This window comes from Nicotiana attenuata, chromosome 2, assembly GCF_001879085.1.
Source record: "Nicotiana attenuata strain UT chromosome 2, NIATTr2, whole genome shotgun sequence".
NCBI classification, from domain to species: domain Eukaryota; kingdom Viridiplantae; phylum Streptophyta; class Magnoliopsida; order Solanales; family Solanaceae; genus Nicotiana; species Nicotiana attenuata.
In genome coordinates, this window is record NC_031990.1 from 35,031,322 (window position 1) to 35,052,299 (window position 20,978).

At 39.1% G+C, this 20,978-nt stretch overlaps 1 protein-coding gene across 1 annotated transcript; it reads right to left on the reverse strand.

Moving 5' to 3' along the window:
• On the reverse strand, nucleotides 5,802-9,077 carry LOC109207086. Its single transcript, XM_019369973.1, has 2 exons — nucleotides 8,679-9,077; nucleotides 5,802-6,133 (listed from the first exon to the last, which is right to left on the reverse strand). The coding sequence occupies exons 1-2, from the start codon at nucleotides 8,980-8,982 to the stop codon at nucleotides 6,078-6,080; spliced, it is 360 nt and encodes a 119-aa protein (XP_019225518.1). The 5' UTR covers nucleotides 8,983-9,077; the 3' UTR covers nucleotides 5,802-6,077.

A 20,978-nucleotide genomic window follows, 5' to 3' on the forward strand; every position in this document is an offset into this window, starting at 1 on the left:
TTGTTCCTCATTCCTTGACTCTTCGATTGGTTCAGATGACTCTATTTCCTTGTCATCATCCAAACATAATGTGGAAAAATGCTTGAAGTGTGGACCAATGCGCTCAAACACATGAACTTCGGGACTCTCAACATCCTCAACATCAGTGATACTAGTGTCAACAAAATTTATATCCTCAAAGTCATTGGCTGGCTCTAGTCTCACTTCTTCAACATTGACATCCTCAAATTGTGGTTGGCTAGGTTGTTGATGTTCTACTCTGACCTCCCCAATTAACACCTCAAATTCATGCTCTTGTTGGCTACTATCCTCAATATTGGCTTGTTGAGCATTAAAAGCTCGAACCACTTGACTCAATTGAGCCTCCAACTTGCGAATAGTTACCTCTTGCCTTTCTATGTGCAATTGTTTCTCATTGTTTTGTTCCAGAAGGCACTCTAGCATATCCTTGATCTTCTTCAAGTCTGCATTCCCAGGTTCTTTGTTCCTATTAACTTCACAAGAAAAGGTAGAACCATCATAGTAAGGGGTTGGGGGAAAATAAGAAATATAAGCACAACCATGAAGGTCACCATTTTTACCACCACACACATCACACACATTCTACAAATAAGATTGAGTTGGTGCACATAACTCGCTCTCAGGAACGTTTTGAAAATTTTGCCACGGGTGGTTTCCTTCACAATATGTATGGAGATCAATAGTAGAATTATCTACACCTAAATTCCCATAATTCCAAGATGCCATGTTTCTCAAATCAACAGTTATAAAAAAATACAAAAAAAATAAAACAAACTGAAAGTTCAAACTTGAACCCTAGCAATATATACAGCTACAACTACACCGTTAGTTCCGCGGCAACGGCGCCAAAAATTGATCACGCCAAACTCTAGTCCTAAAAAGGATAAGCGGTCGCTGCAAATATAATCCTGTCTAAAAGTCCGGAGTCGAATCCCACAGACAACTAAGGTTTCGCTGTAATTGTTCAATATCGCAAAGAAGACAAGTTTGAACAATTTCTAAATTATAATATTAAGATTTTTATTTCTAACTAATTAACTAGCAAATACTAGAAAGCGATAAAATTATCAACTAAAGAGACAAAGGGTTTGGAGACTAAATTAAGGAGGTCTAGAGTTATGATTTCCCCAATTGTTGATTTTATTAGTTGTATGTTTCTTATAGCTTTGACTTAGTTGCCTCTATCAATCATGAACTCTCCAGCTATCATAAATCTCTCTCAAGCAATTATGATAATTTACTAGACGCACTCTCTCAAGCTACGCTAGCTAGATTCACATTACAGTTCACTTAGATCGCACCCCAGGTATCGTTATCTCTAATCCAACCTCTAAACCCTCGGTTATGACTCTCGCCTATACTCCGGGAGTGATGTTGTTCAAACAACTACCTAAATATGCACTCTCTCTCAAGCAGATACATATTAAATAGGAACGGCTAATTGAGGATCCATTCAATTAACCAAAATCAAAACGTAGTTGAACAAATAGAGATTAACAACTAAATCAAAACTATATTAATATAACAACCATTTCATCCCCAAAAGGTTCCATCAAAACCCTAGAAAACGAATTAGCTATTCATAATAGTATGTAAAACTACAATACTAAAAATCATAACCAACAATGAAAAAAATAGGAAGAAGAAGGAAAAACTCGTTGAAGAATTTCGCGCCTTGCTCCTATTGTGTTCTTGACTCCTTAGGTCGAATCTCCAGTCTCCTTAGCCTCCTTAGGTCTCAATTATGTCAAAAGTATGTCCCCCTCCCTTCAAAATAGGTTTAGGACCCCTTTTATACAAGTTGGAATAGTGTAGGGCCGAAATAACCTTGTCCCGGATGAAATAGGACTTCTTTTTGACGCCTGGAGCGGCGCGGCCGCGGCCAGACAAGCTCTCTGATTTTCTGCCGCGGTCAGTTCCGCGGTTGCGGTTTCGACCGCATTTTTCACCCCGTTCCATTTGGAATTTGGAAAAACGTAAAACATGAAAGTTGTAGCCCTTTGTGTTAGCTTTCCAACCATATATTGTGGAGCCCAAATGGAGTTCTGAGCAAAAGTTATGTGCATTTTACTAGACAGTGCGCAATATGCCTACTCGAGTCTTCGTTTGTTCTCAACTATCAAATTTGACCCCCGAACACGATCCCGGCTTAATTCCTTGAGCTTTTACTCAGACTTCAAAGCTTCAAATCACTTAAATTCATTCCATAGCATCTATATAGCTCGAAATCACACCTACAAGGCATAAAACACACAATTAGTGCAAAACACTAGCGATTATAGCGCAAACTCAACTAAAGTGCAGTAAATTAGAGTGTAATAAGCGACTAAAATACGTAATTATAGCCTATCATCACTCGCAGTCCCAAATTTCAGTAATATAAGAGGAAAGGAAAAGAGAGCAGCAATTCCACCATTGACAGCCATTAAAAAGCTTTGAAGCTTTGAATGCAAATTTGAGTTTTCAAATCATTATTTATTTGGATTGGGTGTTGTTGTAAATAATTGGGAATATGGTTTGGAGTTTATATCTCAATTTTGAGGAGTTTTGGTGAAGTTTAGACTTGGTTAAGGCTGAATTTCAGATTGAAACTCGAAGAAGAAGAAGAAGAAGACGACATGACATACATATATTGCAGAAATCGTAGATAAATTGTAGAAAAATTGTAGACTGTTGTTTATTTATTTTTGAGCTTTATGTTTTTGTGTTAAAAGTTTTGATGGGAGTTTGTTATTCCACTTCGTCTGTTTTGGAGCTAACTTGTGCAGAAGAAAAGATGTTTTTTAAGTTATATATATTGCTATACCTTTAAATTCAAGAAAGTATTGTTGTATTGTATTTAAAGAGGCGTGAATTTGTAGAATAGGTTGAATGTGAGGAATGAGTCAAATAAGACTCACAATGGCTTGTTTTCTACATTTAATCTACAACAAAACTATATATCATCTGAAAAATTAATATGAAAATACCGAATTTCAATGTTTCTACAAATTATCTACAAAAGTTCTACAAACTGTTCATAACAGAATTTATCTTTATTTTCATACATGTTCGTCTGGAACACTAAAGTTACTTGATATGCCAACATCTCCCGTTATAGAGGAATACAACTTATCTACAATTTTCTAAAACTTTCACACATTATTTTCACCCAGTTAAATATAACTACAATAACATAAAATTTGAGCTTTGTGTTTTTGTGTTAAAAGTTTTGATGGGAGCTTGTTATTCCACTTCGTCTGTTTTGGAGCTAACTTGTGCAGAGGAGAAGATGTTTTTTAAGTTATATACATTACTATACCTTTAAATTCAAGAAAGTATGGTTGTATTGTATTTAAAGAGGCATAAATTTGTAGAATAGGTTGAATGTGAGGAATGAGTCAAATAAGACTCATAATGGCTTGTTTTCTACATTTATTCTACAATAAAACTGCATATCATTTGAAAAATTAATATGAAAATACAGAATTTCAATGTTTCTACAAATTATCTACAAAATTTCTACAAACTGTTCATAACAGAATTTATCTTTATTTTCATGCATGTTCGTCTGGAACACTAAAGTTACTTGATATGCCAACATCTCCCGTTATAAAGGAATACAACTTATCTACAATTTTCTACAATTTTCACACATTATTTCCACCCAGTGAAATACAACTACAATAACATAAAACTTACATACAAATTTTATACAATATGTCTTTTGTATATTTTGTATCTGATTTATACATAGTAAAAATAATTTTCATACAACTAATTATATATTATACAACTTATCTACAAATTATCTACAATTTTCGTACACTATTTCTACTAAGTTATATACAACTACAATATAATACCACTTAAATATAATTTTTATACAATGTTGTTCAACTTTCATACAATAGTTAAATGAATAAAAGAAAAATAAATAAACAACAGAATATAATATTTCTACAATTTATCTACAATTTCTATAATATAATGTGTGTCATGTCTTCTTCTTCTTCTTCTTCTTCGAGTTTCAATCCGCAATTCAGCCAAAACCAAGTCTAATCTTCACCAAAATCCCTCAAAATTGAGATATAAACTCCAAACCATATTCCCAATTATTTGCAACAACACCCAATCCAAATAAATAATGATTTTTGAAAACCCAAATTTGAATTCAAAGCTTCAAAGCTTTTTAATGGCTGTCAATGGTGGAATTGCTGCTCTATTTTTCTTTGCTTTGTATTACTGAAATTTGGACATAGTTGCATTTGATGTAGAAGAATTGTAGAATATTTAGTCGTTTTTGATTTGTGAAATCAGAAAAAAGTTTGAAACACAGTGTATCGAAAAAGCAGAGACGCTAAATTTGAAACGAAACTGAAGAAGAAGATTAATGTGCGTGATTTGCGTTGTGGAAGATCTGGAAGAATATTTAATCCCCCAATTTTAGTGCGCCTAAATAAGGAAGCCTACAGCTACAATGATTCCTTATTTAATGAATTGTCTATATTTTGTAGAAATACTATTAGCATGAAGGGTAATATGTAAACTATGAACATATTTGGTAATATAAATTCCTATATGGTATAGGAACGAAAATTTCCCCTATTATTATGCTGAAATGCAAGAAGCACTGAATAAGCTTTTGGATTGTGGCAATAATGTAGTACGTGTTCGATATGTTTGCTGAATTAAAACACGTACCTCAGACTACTGGTGAGAAAAAATGCAGTCACACCTCTAACTGTGCTAATTTTAGACTTATCATAGTATTTTAATTTAGTCAGCAAACTTAGTGGCTATAACCAGCCAAAACATTGAACTAAGTTCTTCCCTGGTACAAAAGGAAAAAGAAAATGGTTTCCCCGAGTCTATTGACTCTACACCAGATACCCAATCAAGTTTGTTAAATAACTAAAGTTTATTTTGCAAGACACAGGACAACAGAATATTACCATTAAGATCACATAATTTGACTGTTCATAGGAGTAATATTTTGTGTCATTAAAATAGGTCAACACAAGTCAAGATTGAGAGGAAACACCAGGAATTTTTATTCATTCAATTAGAACAGAAGAGAATAATGAGCGAAGCTAGGCTTTAATACCATTGAAGGTAATGCATACATCACGATTAACAAACTATAAAGTTGTAACCTAAAATCAACAGAAATATACTCTGATTCCATTACCGCCTGACACATGTGCAAAGTTCATTAAATTGGTTTTTGATATCCTGTTCAACCAAACCCAGAAAGGTAGTTCCATTAAAACAAAGGGAACATAGAAACTAAACTATTTCTCACAACATTTATCAAGCGAGCTGTTGATCAAAAAAATTCTTCACAACCCCTTGTAAGCTGTCCAAGCCAGCTAAAATCTGCCAGAAGAATGTAGATTTCAGGCAAATCAAACAGATTCAACAGCACTTTAAGCCTCAGTCACAACTGCTAAAAACTATTTGAGGTAAACAAACAATGCATAAATATGTATAGTTTTATATACAAGCTTTTAAATTTTACACTCTGTATTAATATTTTGCATTCTTTCCCATCGTCATATCTATCAATGCTGTGGCAAAGTAAATCTTGGGATAAGGTTATCATTTCAGGAATATCCCCATACGTTTTTTTTTTCTTGCCAGAAAAAAGAATTATATGAAGAGGAATCCAGACCCTTTCTACGTTGGTCCAAAGCAATTTTGCCAGAATTTTCAACTTGACAGTTAAATCAATAGCTGATCTATAATGAAACTCAATTATCAGAAATTTAGGTCATGGCACGGTCCCAAGAAAAAGAAAATGGAGCAGAAAAATGAAGCATCACCAATAATACTATAAACTAAACTTGGACCTCAGCCTCCTTACAAACTGCACGTTAGAGAATAAGGAAAAACAGTCGTAAATCACGAAGTTCTTAGAAACAGGATGAAACAAAAACTCAGTATTACACCACATTCCCCCTTTGTGATCAGCTTCCATTATACTAACTGAAGCGTGATATTTCACAGATCTAAGCAGCCCATTGTTATTTTGCCAGCAAACTTGTTTCTTCATAAACGAGCTATACCAATGGCTTTTAGACAACAAACGCTGATGCAGCTGATTTTCTATCTCCTTTTTGAGCATCTCCACCTGCATGTTTGCAACAAAAAAGCAATTAAAAGAAATGCATCCATTCCACAGCACTTACGTGCGTGTGTGTGTGGGGGGGGGGGGGGTATTCATATTGCCTTCATTTGTTTACGAAATACAAGAGCTCATTGAAAAAAAAGGACAGCCAGGTGCACAAAGCATCTTGCGTTCGCGGAGGGGTCGGAAAAGGGCTGCACCTGGTGTGATATAGGCAGCCCACAAGATGCTCATTGAGAAATAAGTTATTTCCATTCAGACGATTTTAGATATTCAAGGATCACACGTAATAAGTATTTCGCATCTACGGTAAAATTGATGAAAATTGACCCACAACTCACTATGGATAAGGAATCCAGCCTAAATTCGTATGAAGATACTGAATTCACTCTTCCCTATTCTTGGACAGGAAATAGAGAAAGGATTTTCATTTTAAACTCGATTTTGGTTCGTTGCCAAATTCATTCATTAAAGTTAAGAACTTGTCTATAAACATATCAGTAAAAAAGTGAATTTCATTAATGAATGGCATCATTAAGTTAATGCTGGGAAGTTACACAAGATCCTGCAGATGAACTCCTACTCTAAGTAGTGAGGTTTCCGAAGTCAATCAGAGCTCTACTCCATATACACCCTTGAGATTGCACCAGACAGTTAACTGATATACACATCTCTCATATAACTCTTAACAATAATATAAGATCCCACTCACAAATATGGCAGGTGTAGTTGTTTAGCATCAGCCGGTACAAAAGGAGCTCGAGAGGAAAAAGAAATGACTTGAAGGGGGTATATTTGAGGCAAAAAAAGGTCACGGGCCTGTTCGCCACCTTTAGGAGAGCTTTTCTTCTTTAAAAGACTGGTTTTGGACCTTTGAGCCAATTCATAGCATCAGCATAGCTTTTAGGAGATAACTTTTCAAGGGCATTTAGACTGTTCTCAATGAATCTCCATATTTTGTCGGCAATGCTTGCCCATCCAGTGTTCAATGAGGACTCTAGTTAAGGACTACACTATGATAAATCAACAGGGGCTACGGCGCTCGGTGAACACTTCTTTCTCCAGCTGTTCACCTATACAGATTCAAGTAATTACATTTCTAGAAAGCAAGCAAGGCTTAATCAAGCTGAGGTTGCCCTTAAACTAAGAATTCTAAAGCCATTGACTTCAATTCATAAGACAAGGCTATACTAGGAGAGTTTCACTCTTTAAGAGAGCACTAGTGCTGATAAATTTCTAGTCATTATCCATCGAGAAGGGAAATGATAGTGCTTTCAGTAACTACCCCAAGTCAAAATCTTGCTATACATCTAAGTGCTGACATAACCATTTAGATGAATATAATGACTAAGGGTGGCAAAATGGTTAAAAGAAAACAGTTAACCACCCATATTATCCACTAAAAAATGAGTTGGATAATGAACTTTTTTAAAAACGGGTCAAATATGGATAACAACCATATTATCCAGATAACCAATGAGTCTAACTTTTATATTTGTAAAACCTCAAATTGGAGGTTCCTCAAGTTAGGGAGACTAAGAATTCTCCCAAAAGTGATCATATGCAAAAAATAATGGATAATATAGTTACCCATATTATCCGCCGTTTAACCTATTTTTTATCCGTATTAAATATGGGTATGGGCAAGAGGAGAGGTAGACGGCGACCTAAGAAGTATTGGGGAGACGTGATCAGGCAAGACATGGCGCGACTTAGGATTTCTGAGGACATGGCCCTTGACATGGAATTGTGGAGGTGGAGCATTAAGGTTGTAGGTTAGGGGAAGTTGTGAATATTTTTACAGCACACTAGAGTGAGACTAGCCAGTTAGGGGTTAGTCTTAGGATGCTACTGGTCATCTACTAATGCAGGGCTTTAGCTGCTGGTTATTACTATACCATCCATCTTTTTCGTATTTCGTATTTCTTATATTGCTGTTATTTTATTATGAGTCTATTGATGATAAAACAGCCTCTTGTAGGGGTAAGGTGTACGTACATATTACCCTCCCCAGAATACTGGGTCCTTTTTTTGTATTTATTAAATATGGGTTGGGTCGGATAATTTATCCATTTTTCATTATCCATTTTGACCCGAACCATATCCGACCCGACCCGACCCACACGTTTGCCACTCCTAATGACCAAATGAATACTTGCATCAAACTATATTGAGTATAGAAATTCTAATAATCTGTTGGACGCTTGGAAACGATAAAACTAGGGCACAAACAATGCAGTGGAGCTAGGTTGAGGAAAAGGGTTGAAGAATCCCCTTCGTTGAAAAATTAATCTCCATAAATAGGGCAAAAAATGAATTTTTTTAGTTATATATAAACTGTTGAATCGCATAGAGATAAGAGAAAAATCCAATGAAGTGGGAAAGGAAGTTCAAAATTTGTTTTCAAATCCCCGACGCAAAGCATTCTAATATCTAAAATTTCCTGGCTCCTACAATTGGAAGTGCTTACACACAATCATTACAGTAACCATCCTAATCCCTCTATTTTTGTTAATATGATTCATTTAAAAGAGAGAAGGCATAATACCAGAAGAAGTTGAGGCGGTTTGGACTTCTCCGTAGATGGATTTAAGCTTGGAGAGGGGAAGAATGGGGTTGGGTACATCAGCTTCGGCGAAAAGCTGCTGCTTCCAATCCCACATGGCCTTCTTCATAGCTTTATTAGAATTGAGTAAAGAGTCCTTTTCTGTCTCCAGAACTTGGATGTTCCTCTGTTGCTGCACGGATCTCAGGCAGAGAAACCCAAATGCACCCAATAGCACTACGTTTAACACTTTGTTGCTGTTTACCGCCTTGTTCACTGCCTCCCCGACTTTGCTTGTCCACTCCATCGCCTTCACTTTGACTCTTGAGTGTGTGTCTATTCTATTTGCTCGAGGTACTGGTTGGTACCCAAAATTTACAGTCTAAAAGGATAATATCAATTTAACCCCTCCTTTGAGGTTTGGGCGTGTCATGTAATATTACACCTCTTTCTTTTTGACAGCCCCTTAAAATTAGGCACTCTTATAAAATAACACTAAAGAAAAGGCAGTCACGTGTACTAAACTCTTACTATAAGCGGAGTCCGGAGAAAGGTCGGACCACAAGGGTCTATCGTACGCAATCTTACCCTGCATTTCTGCAAGAGGCTGTTTTCACAGCTCGAATCCGTCACCTCCTGATCACATGTCAGCAACTTTACCAGTTATGCCAAGGCTCATCTTCGGTTATAAAATAAGACTGCAAAGCAAATAAACCAAAGACAAGTATAGAGAGAGACTAATATATTATTCAATTTTAAACTGATGTATATAATAAACTGAGATCTCTTCTATTTATAGAAGAAATGAAGTAACTGCGAGGCTTTTCAAGAAGCAGCTCGTAACGACACAACCGATCATTTTGAAAATTTGCATTCTGTTTGGTGGCTTAAGGTCTCGAGCAGCTTCGTATTGTGTATCATGACTTGCGTGTGCGGCGGAGTTCGATTTTCGGATGATTCGGGATTGATTTGGAAGAATGATTCTTGTTTTAGAAGCTTAAGTGGTAAGAGTTGACTGGAATTTGATTTTTGTATAGACGGCTCCAGAATGGTATTTTGATGATTCCAATAGTTTTGTATGATGATTTTGGACTTGGGCATATGCCCGGATTTGCATTTGAATGTTTCTAGAAGTTTCGGCACTATTTGGCGAAAGTTGGTAATTTTGAAGGTTTAGAAAGTTCATAGGTTTGACCGCGAGTTTGTATGCAAAATTTGGGTTCATTTTGGATTGGTTAGGCTTGAATCAGACGCTTGGTTCGAAGTTTGAAGTTTATGAACTTAAGAGATTGATATTGATCGATAATTCATGATTTTGATATTGTTATGTGGGATTTAAGGCTTCGAGTAGGTTCGTAATATGTTGGGACATATTGGTATGTTCAGACGGGGTACCGAGGGGCTCGGGTGAGTTTCAGATAGGTTTGGGTTGTGTTGCGCTCGTTTTTTATGTTTAGGCATCGTTTCTTCAAGTATAAATGGTACCACATTAAGAAAATGAGCTCCAATTTCTGTTTTTATTGAAGCATTAGATCTGCATCGTAATTACAAAGCCATAAAAAAAAGAATCGTCGAATTTGGACATCATATGAGGGAGTTATGCTCATTTTAGTATCGGAGAAGAGAGTTGGTACTGGTGCTTCGCAGATGCGAAGTTGGGCCCGCATCTACGATCCATAGGTGCAAAAAATGACCCTGCAAAAGTAGAAATGACAGCGGAAAATGCGAAGGTGCGGCTTTTTGGGCGCAAAAGCGGAAATGCCTATATATAAAAAATCAGACCGTGTTCTTTTGATATTTTGAGCATATCTTGAGTTCTAGAGCTTCGATTGAGGTGATTTTGGTGGAGTTCTTCTCGTATTTTCTTGGGGGTCAGTATCTAATCTCAATTTTTGTATTTTAACATGATTCTAGTAGTTAATTTGTGAATTAATCCATGTTTTGATTGAAGAACATGGGGTTTTATCAAAAACTTTTGTAAAGAGAATAACTGGGTTTTGAACATCAATTCGGAGTTAGAATTGGATGAAATTAGTATGGTTGGACTCATAATTGAATGGGTTATCCGAATTTGTGAGGTTTATAGGGTTCCGAGGTACGGGCCCAGGGTTGACTTTTTGGGTTGACCTTTTAGTTTTCAATTAAGATCGAAACTTTATTACCCGGAATTGTTTTCTATGGTTTTTATTTGTGATATTAAGTTATTTTGGCAAGATTTGAGCCGTCCAGAGGTTGTTTTACACGAGAAGGTCATTTTAGAGTATCGGTTTAGCTTCTTTGAGGTAAGTATCTTGCCTATCTTTGTGTGGGGTAACTACCTCTTAGGATTGGAGTTGTTTATGCTATTTATGTTATGTGAAAGTCGTATACGCGAGTGACGAGTGTGTACTTAGGCTTATATATGAAAATTGACCGATTTAGACTCTTAAGCTTCTTTCATGTATTTATTTGAAATTGTTAGCGCATGTTATATCCTTTTATTTGTCATGTTTACTTTTCACATGCTTTATTTGAAGTTGTTACCTCTTTTATCATTATGTGACTTCCTTTCTTGTTGAGTTACTCTTAATTGAAATTGTTGTTACATGATATCCTTTTGTTGCCGAGTTATTCTCATGCATTTAGATGTAGTTGCTAGTTTGTGTCATCTCTTTTATTGTTAGCCTATTTCATACACTAGGATCCGAAGTTTGCCATTTCGTGGGAAAACCTTCATTATCGAGTTTATCCTTAAGCAATTAATTGAAGTTGAAGTTACTAAGAGTCATTAATCTACTCTAATTGAAGTTATGTTTAAAGGGGTTTTTATTCATTGTTGAGTTACTTTCCCGTTCTTTTTGTTGTTATTGAGATTCTGTACACATTGTATTGAGCCATGAGCTATTTGTTGTGGAAATAATGATACTGTTGGTTCTTTTGGAAAGGTTGTGGCTTATAGGCACTTGTGGTACGAGTTGATATGTCGTGTTGTCGTGATGTTAGCACATGTAAATTGTTGTGTGATTGGTTGTTGTTATGCGGAGCATAAGGGTGATATTTTATTGTTGTTGTTATGTGGGGCATAAGGGTGGCATCCCACTGTTGTCGATTATGCGGAGTGATACGGGTGGCTGTTGTGTTATTGTTCGGACGGAGCGATAAGGGTGGCTATTATGCGGAGTGATACGGGTGGCTATCGGAGTGATACATATGACTAATGATATTGTCAGGGCAAAATGATACGGGTGGCTATCTGAGAGATAGAGGCAATGTCAGGGATGATGTGTGATGGCCTGGGGGGTATTATATTGGCGATATTCGTGTGTTAGTGTGATTCTACTCGTGTATGTTACACACCTTATGTGACTTGTTGTGTTGCTTCCAACAAGCTACTTGATGTCTTTGATATTACTTGTTGACTTGAGCTGTAAAAATACACTTGCACAAGCAAACACCGTAGCATGATACTTATAGTAGTTCAGGAGTACGCAACGTAATATTTATTGATCATGCCCACATATTCTTGTATTGTCTGCGTTCATGTGATATTAAGCCTATGACCATGCCGACCGGATTGTGATAGTGAGCCTATGACCACGTTGGGTGAATTGTGATTGTGAGCCTGTGAACATGAGAGCGGATTGAGATGTTGGCATGTGAGTTGTCCGTGCGGTTGTGCCTAGAAATGTAGGAACCGGGTGCCATGAGCATATGATTTGAAATTGACTGGTTTAAACTCTTAAGCTTCTTTCATGTATTTATTTGAAATTGTTAGTGCATGTTATATCCTTTTATTTGTCATGTTTACTTTTCACATGCTTTATTTGAAGTTGTTACCTCTTTTATCATTATGTGACTTCCTTTCTTGTTGAGTTACTCTTAATTGAAATTGTTGTTACATGATATCCTTTTGTTGTCGAGTTATTCTCATGCATTTAGATGTAGTTGCTAGTTCGTGTCATCTCTTTTATTGTTAGCCTATTTCATACATTAGGATCCGAAGCTTGCCATTTCGTGGGAATACCTTCATTATCGAGTTTATCCTTAAGCAATTAATTGAAGTTGAAGTTACTGAGACTCATTAATCTACTTTAATTGAAGTTATGTTTAAAGGGGGTGTTGTTCATTGTTGAGTTACTTTCCCGTTCTTTTTGTTTTTATTGGGATGCTATACACATTGTGTTGAGCCATGAGCTATTTGTTGTGGAAATACTGATAATGTTGGTTCTTTTGGAAAGCTTGTGGCTTATGGGCACTTGAGGTACGAGTTGATATGTCGTGTTGTCGTGATGTTAGCGCATGTAAATTGTTGTGTGGATTGGTTGTTGTTATGCGGAGCTTAAGGTTGATATTTCATTGTTGTCGTTATGCGGGGCATTAGGGTGGCATCCCACTGTTGTCGATTTTGCAGAGTGATACGGGTGGCTGTTGTGTTATTGTTCGGGCGGAGCGATAAGGGTGGCTATTATGCGGAGTGATACGGGTGGCTATCAGAGTAATATATGTGACTAATGATATTGTCAAGGCAAAATGATACGGGTGGCTATCGGAGAGATAATGGAGGCAATGTCAGGGATGATGTGTGATGGCCTGGAGGTATTATATTGACGATATTCGTATGTTTGTGTGATTCTGTTCGTGTATGTTATACACCTTATGTGACTTGTTGTGTTGCTTTTAATGAGTTATTCGATGTCTTTGATATTACTTGTTGACTTGAGCTGTAATAGTACACTCGCACAAGCAAACACCGTAGCATGCCACTTATACTAGTTCAGGAGTACGCAACGTAATATTTATTGATCATGCCCATGTATTCTTGTATTATCTGTGTTCATGTGATATTGAGCATGTGACCATGCCGGCCGGATTATGATAGTGAGCCTGTGACCACGTCGGGCGGATTGTGATTGTGAGCCTGTGATTATGCCGAGCGGATTGAGATGTTGGCACATGAGTTGTCCGTGCGATTGTGACTAGAAATATGGGCACTGGGTGCCATGAGCATATGATTTGTGGGTTGAGACTCATGACTGGTGATTATGAGATGAGGTATCTCGGAGAAATTTTCGTTGCGAAACTTGTGTTAGAACGGCTTGATTAATTGGTTGTTATTGGTTTTCCCTTATTTGGTTTCAATGGTACTTTCACGGTGTTCTTATTACTTTGCTGTTTATATCACATGTTAATCCTTGTTGCCATTTACTGATTCCTGCTTTTATTATTAGCTTTATACTTCTATACTGCACCTGTTAATTTGACTAGTAGGTGTCTTTAGTTGTACCTCGTCATTACTTCACTGATGTTAGTCTTGATACTTACTACGTACCGACCGTGGTGTACTCATACTACACTTTTGCATATTTTTTTGCTGATCGAGGTATTGGAGATATCAGACTCAGGAAGAGTTAGATTATTGATCACGAGGATTCAAGGAAGTGCTTCTTGGTCGTCGTAGTCACTTGGAGTCCTTTCCTTTCATTGTACTGTCAGCATGTTATTTGAATAGTATTGTAATTCGATCTTTGAGATCTTTCCATGTATTGAGCTAGGGTTTGTGACTTTGTATTACCTAGTCTTGGGAGGTTGTGATGATTATGGCCGTGTAGGCTTATTTCACTTTTGTTTCGGTATTCATATTAACCTCTGTTTTAAAATTATCATTGGTAAACTGGCTTAATTGTTGTAAGTAATCGGCTTACCTATTCTTAGAGACTAGGTGCCATCACGACGCCTATGGTGTGATTTGGGTTGTGACAAGTTGGTATCAGAGATCTAGGTTCACAGGTTCTACGAGTCATGAGCAAGTTTAGTAGAGTCTTGCAGATCGGTATGGAGACGTCTGTACTTATCTTTGAGAGGCTACATAACTATTAAGAAAACTCCACTTATTTTATTCTTGTCGTGCGAATTTGTTGATTTTAAAGTTTGAGCCTTTGTATCTCTATTCTCTCACATATGGTGAGGATACGCGCTACCGGATCAGCCGAGCAGACACCTCACGCCCCCTGCTAGAGCAGCAAGAGGCCGGGGTCGAGGTAGAGGCCGATAGGAGCAAGTACCGCAGCTAGAGCACCTGCCAGAGCATCAATTGAGGAGCCTCTAGTAGCTCCATACTACCAGAGGCGCCTGTTGTTACCCCCAGACTTTAGGAGACTTTAGCACAGTTCTTAAGCATGTTTGGTACATTGACTTTGGCAGGATTACTCTCTGTTGCACCAGCCACTCGCAGATTGGGGGATGAGCTCAAGCTCCCACCGCCCGTACTCCAAAGCAGCGGGCTCACATTGTTCAGGTTCTTGGTGTGGTGCCGATACAGCTTGTTATTCCAGTTCAGCCTGAGTTCAGGCTAGGGGCATCAGAGGAGGAGAAGAAGAGGCTTGAGAGGTTCAAGAGGTGTAGTCCACCTACTTTCAGTGGCACAACTACCATGGATGCGAAGGGTTTTTTAGAGAAGTATCACTGTATTCTCCGCATATGGGTATTGTGGAGTGAAGATCTTGAGTAAAAGATAGCACAACTGATTTAAGTTGCTTAAGAGTATGGTGGTATTATCTTGCATCACCAGGAAAAGGTGTGGGTTATAGAAGACATATTGAGAATGAAGTCTATGGACGATTTGACCAAGTGTTAGAGACATTTTATGACTGGTAGCCATTGAGATTCAGACTTTTGTAGTTTGACATGAGGAAGTTAATGGAAATGTTCTTTATGAGATAATTGTACAAATGACTTCACAGTTATTTAAGTGGACAAGTTAGAGTTCACTAGTATGAGGATTCTTGCACTCTTCAGGTTTAGAGGTCGAAATTTTGGAGGTCAAACTATCTCTTCTAATGTGGATAGTATGTTATATGTATTTGATATGGATAGCTTGAAAAAGTTGCTACTGGACAACACAGGTAGTTAACAATACTGGAGATGGACAAAATATGCATAAGTGTAGTAGAATATATCTCACGAAAGTCTTTTGGTTGAGAAGAATAGTACAAGAAGTTCTATGCATTGTTTCTTTGTGTTAGAACGGTAATCAGGTTAAGTAAGGACTTCAGAAATTTATAGATTTCAATACCTAGTGCTTTTGGGTTCCATGAGGTTGTATTAGGTTATGTATGACTTGTATGGATGAAGGAACATGAAGTAAAGGCTTTAAGATATGGTTCTTGATAATGAAGTAGATAACATATTGCATAGATATTCTTAGTTTAGACAGGTGGTTTAGAGATTACTTGAATACCCATAAGTGGAAGTTAGAACCCATCACTATGGGTTTTTTTGAAGACTTATTACCTATTTTAGAAAATTTAATCTGTTCGGGAGATAGTTGATAGGCTTACTTAGTCAACACACTTTTTATCGATTTTTACCACTAGTACTATCGAGTAACTGGCGGAGTAACATTTTCGAGAGATATAAGATGGCATGGTGTTCCTATTTCTATAGTCTCTTATTCGGTTCTCAGTTTAAATATGAATTTTTGCAGTCATTTTAGCATTTTTTGTGTTATAAAGTTGAGTTGAGCACGATTTTTCATCCTTAGATTGACAAACAATCTAAGTGACTTATTCAGTTTCTAGAGGATATATTGAGGGCTTTTGTCATTGATTTTAGTGGAAATTGGAATGATTTCTTACCTTTGGCAGATTTCTATTACAACAACATTACCAATTGAGTATTCAGATGGCATCATATGAGGCTTGATATGGTAGACGATGCCGCTCTCCTATTGGATAGCTTGAGTCCAAAGAGGCATAGTTGTTGGGATCGAGTTTTGGTCCAAGATGCCTTGGATAAGGTGACAGTGACTAGGGAGAGACTAGTGACAGCTCAGAGTTGTCAAAAGAGTTATGCTGATAGACATGTTCATGATTTGGATTAGCCAGGGGCGACAAGGTCTTTTTGAAAGTTTTTCCGATGAAGAGCGTCATAAGATTTGGTAAGAAGGGCAAGTTGATCCCGAAATTTATTGGCCCTTATGAGATATTGAAGCATGTTTGTTTGGTTGCTTATTTCTTGGACTTGCCACCGGAGCTTTCTACAGTTCATTTGGTATTCCATATATTGATGCTTCAATAGTATGCTCGTGACCCGACGGCATTTCTATATTCTGAAATAGTTCACCAATTCAGTGCTTTATTTGTCGAGTCAATCTTCCTGGAGAAGACTTGAAAAGGATTTCCCGAGCATGGTTGTGTCACGACCCTAGTTCACCAACCGTGAACATGTCATGACGGCACCTAGTTCCCATGACCAGGTAAGCCTAACATTTGCGGAAATATATTAATTGCGGAAAAATAGAGAAAATCAAATTAAATATCTAAAAGAAACTGTACTGAATGCCGCTTGGCAAGTACAACTCAATATCACAAGTCTAAAACAATTCCCAAAACCTGGAAACTCACGGGCAACACAGGCTACAGAAGTGTATAGTAAAGGTTCCAAACTCCAGAATTTCTAACAACCGAAAGAAGGAAAAACTAAGTACTAAAGATAGAATAAGAGGGAGACTCGTCGGTCTGCGGACGCAGCAGATCTACCTCGAAGTCTCCGTAGTCCTCCTGCCTCACTGATAGTGCGCCTGAGTAGAGGTACCCGGATGGTCTGCACATGAAAAACATGCGCAGGAAGGGCATGAGTACACCACAACGGTACTCAGTAAGTGCCAAGCCTAACCTCGGTTGGGTAGTGACGAGGAAGGTCAGGGCCATACTGAGACAAAATATAGTAACAACAATAATTAACAGTATGATAATCTGACAGAAATAATAAATACAGTAGTGATATAAGACAGATTAAGCAAGGCAATAACAAATACACAAGAACGGAACAACCACAGAATAAGTACAGCTCAACACCAATGGTAACAATGAGGATCTCCCAGGATACCGTCCTGTAGTCCTTTTCTCAACTGTCTAGTGGATCTCCCAGGATACCGTCCCGTAGTCCATCATATGTGTATGTCCGAAGAATCTCCCGGGATATCGTCCCGTAGTCCAACTATCAATGTGCAGGGGGATCTATCGGGAATCTAACCCGCAGTCCCAAAGTAAAAGTGCAGGGGGATCTACCGGGAATCGAACCCGTAGTCCCAAAGTAAACAACCAAGGGGGGGAGCTACCGGAATCCCACATCCGTAGTCCCAATGTAAATGCGCAATCACAACTAGAAAGTACACGGAAACGAAGTACAAAAAGACAAGCAACAGATAGTACTGACCTAGCATGCTTCACGTAGTACAGTTAAGGCAGCTTAAGCAATTGGGCAAGTTAAATCAACTAAACATGCTTTCCTAATCTAGCACAAGTTATAATTTCAAGTATAATAAAGCAAATATGGAAGGAACTCAATCTCAATATCTTAAGAAAAATCGGGTTTTCCAACAATTGGCTCAAGTACACGCCCGTCACCTCGCGTACAAGGAACTCAAATCAACAAATAACAAATCCTAAGGGGAAAGGTCCCCCACACAAGGTTAGACAAGCCACTTACCTCGAACCGGCTCAATATCAATAAAAACCACGCCTTTGCCACGAGTATCTGACTCCAAATGGCCCAAATCCGGTGATTGCCCTTGAAAAACCCTTGAAATTGCTCCCAAATCCGAGCTCCAAACCTTGAGTTTTGATAAAAATGGCAAAACCTCGTCTTTGAAATGTTGAGTACTATTCAGGAGTCTAAAGCATCGCGAACGCGATAGGAAGCACGCGTTCACGAAGAAAGAAAATATCAGGGCCCAAAAATGCCCTTCGCGATCGCGAAGGGAGGAGCACGAACGCGAAGGCCAGGGGATCAAGAACTACGCGAACGCGATGGAGGAAATAGTGAAGCTACGCGGATGCGGGCGATCTTATGCGAACGCGAAGAGGAACGGGCCCCCCTCTCCAGACTTACACTACGCGAACGCGGGAGAGTGGCCGCGAACGCGATGAGAGGATGGCTACTTCTACTACGCGAACGTGGTGCCTTCTTCGCGAACGCGAAGAAGGAATTCAGACCTGCAACTTTCTGCAACATTTCCAAACTTCAAATTGCTCGGATGAGCATCCGAAACACACCCGAGGCCCCCGGGACCTCAACCAAGCCTACAGACATATCCCATAACATCATTCAAACTTGTACCAATCCTTAAACCACCTAAAACAACGCCGGAAACACGAATTAATCAAAGATTCAAGCCTAAGAACTTCAAATTCCAACAAAACACACTTTCGATCAAAAACCAAACCAAACCTCGCCCGAATAAACTGAAATTTTGCACACACATCCCAAATGACATGACGGAGCTACTGCAACTTTCGGAATTCCAATCCGACCCTCGGATCAAAAACTCACAATCGGACCGGAAACCTCAAAAATTCAAACTTCGNCAGTGATCTTCACTTCAACTCCCACTCAGAATCGCCTTAAACCGAGCTCTCAATTGATATTTAACTTATGAACTCAAACCTCGAAATTTCTATTTCTGCCCAGGGATTTCCGCTTCTGCCCAGGGACCGCTTCTGCGGTCCCGCTTATGCGGAAAGTGAGCCGCTTCTGCGACTCTCACTAAACGACCATATCCGCTTCTGCGGTCCAGTCAACCGCTTATGCGGTTCCGCTTATGCGGATTATCCACCGCTTCTGCGGTTCCAACTAGACGCCAAACGGCCGCATCTGCGGCTATTTTCTCGCAGATGCGAGGCCGCTCCTGCGGAACTTCCTCCGCATCTGCGACGCCTGGAAACTCTACCACAAACCGCTTCTGCGATGATCTAGCCGCTTATGCGGCTCCGCTTCTGCGGTTCCCAAGCCGCAGAAGCGAAAATACCAGAAGATGAAAAGAACCAGCTGCTGCAACACTTCAAAAATCTCCCCGTTAACCACCGGAAATCATCCCGAGGCCCCCGGGACCTCAACCAAAAGCACCAATACCACCTAATACCTTATTCAAACTTGTACCAATCCTTAAAACACCTAAAACAACACCGGAAGTCCGATTAAATCAAAGATTCAAGCCTAAGAACTTCAAATTCCAGCAAAACTCACTTTCGATCAAAAACCAAACCAAACCTCGCCCGAATGACCTGAAATTTTGCACACACATCCCAAGTGACATGACGGAGCTACTGCGACTTCCGGAATTCCAATCCGACCCTCGGATCAAAAACTCACTATCGGACCGGAAACTTCAAAAATTCAAACTTCGGCATTTCAAGCCTAAATGAGCTACGAGCCTCCAAAATACATTCCGAACATGCTCCCAACCCCGAAATCACCTAACGGAGCTAACGGAACCATCGAATTTCCATTCCGAGGTCGTCTTCACACTGTTTCGATTACGGACCATTTATCAATTCTTAAGCTCTTATTTAGGGACTAAGTGTCCCAAAACACTCCGAATCCCAACACTGAACGTCCCGGCAAACCGAAATAGCAGAAATGAACTTAGGGGAAGCAGTTAATGGGGGATCGGGGCGTAAATTCCAAAAATGACCGGCCGGGTCGTTATATCCTCCTACACTTAAACATTCGTTCGTCCTCGAGCGAGCATAGAGAACATACCTGAAGAAGTGAAAAGATGAGGGTACTGGCTGCGCATATCCTGCTCGGTCTCCCATGTCGTCTCCTAGGCCGGCTGACCCCGCCACTGAACCTTCACTGAAGCTATGTTCTTTGACCTCAACTTCCTGATCTGCCTCTCCAAAATAGCCACTGGCTCCTCAACATAGGATAGATCCTTGTCCAACTGGACTGAACTGAAATCCAACACGTGCGACGGATCACCGTGATACCTCCGGAGCATCGAAACATGAAATACCGGATGAACTCCAGCCAAGCTGGGAGGTAAGGCAAGCTCATAGGCAACCTCCCCAACTCGCCTCAAGATCTCAAAAGGGCCAATAAACCTCGGACTCAGCTTCCCTTTCTTTCCAAACCTCATGACGCCCTTCATAGGCGAGACCCGAAGCAGAACCCGCTCACTGACCATATATGAAACATCACGAACCTTCCTGTCCGCGTAACTCTTCTGTCTAGACTGGGCTGTACGGAGTCTGTCCTGAATCACCTTGACCTTCTTCACTGCATCCTGAACCATCTCTGTACCCAATAGCCTGGCCTCACCCGGCTCAAACCAACCCACCGGAGATCTACACCTCCTGCCATATAAAGCCTCATACGGCGCCATCTGAATGCTGGACTGATAACTGTTGTTATAAGCAAACTCCGCCAATGGCAAGAAATGATCCCAAGACCCTCCAAACTCCATCACGCACGCACGGAGCATGTCCTCAAGAATCTGAATAGTGCGCTCGGATAGTCCGTCCGTCTGGGGGTGAAATGCTG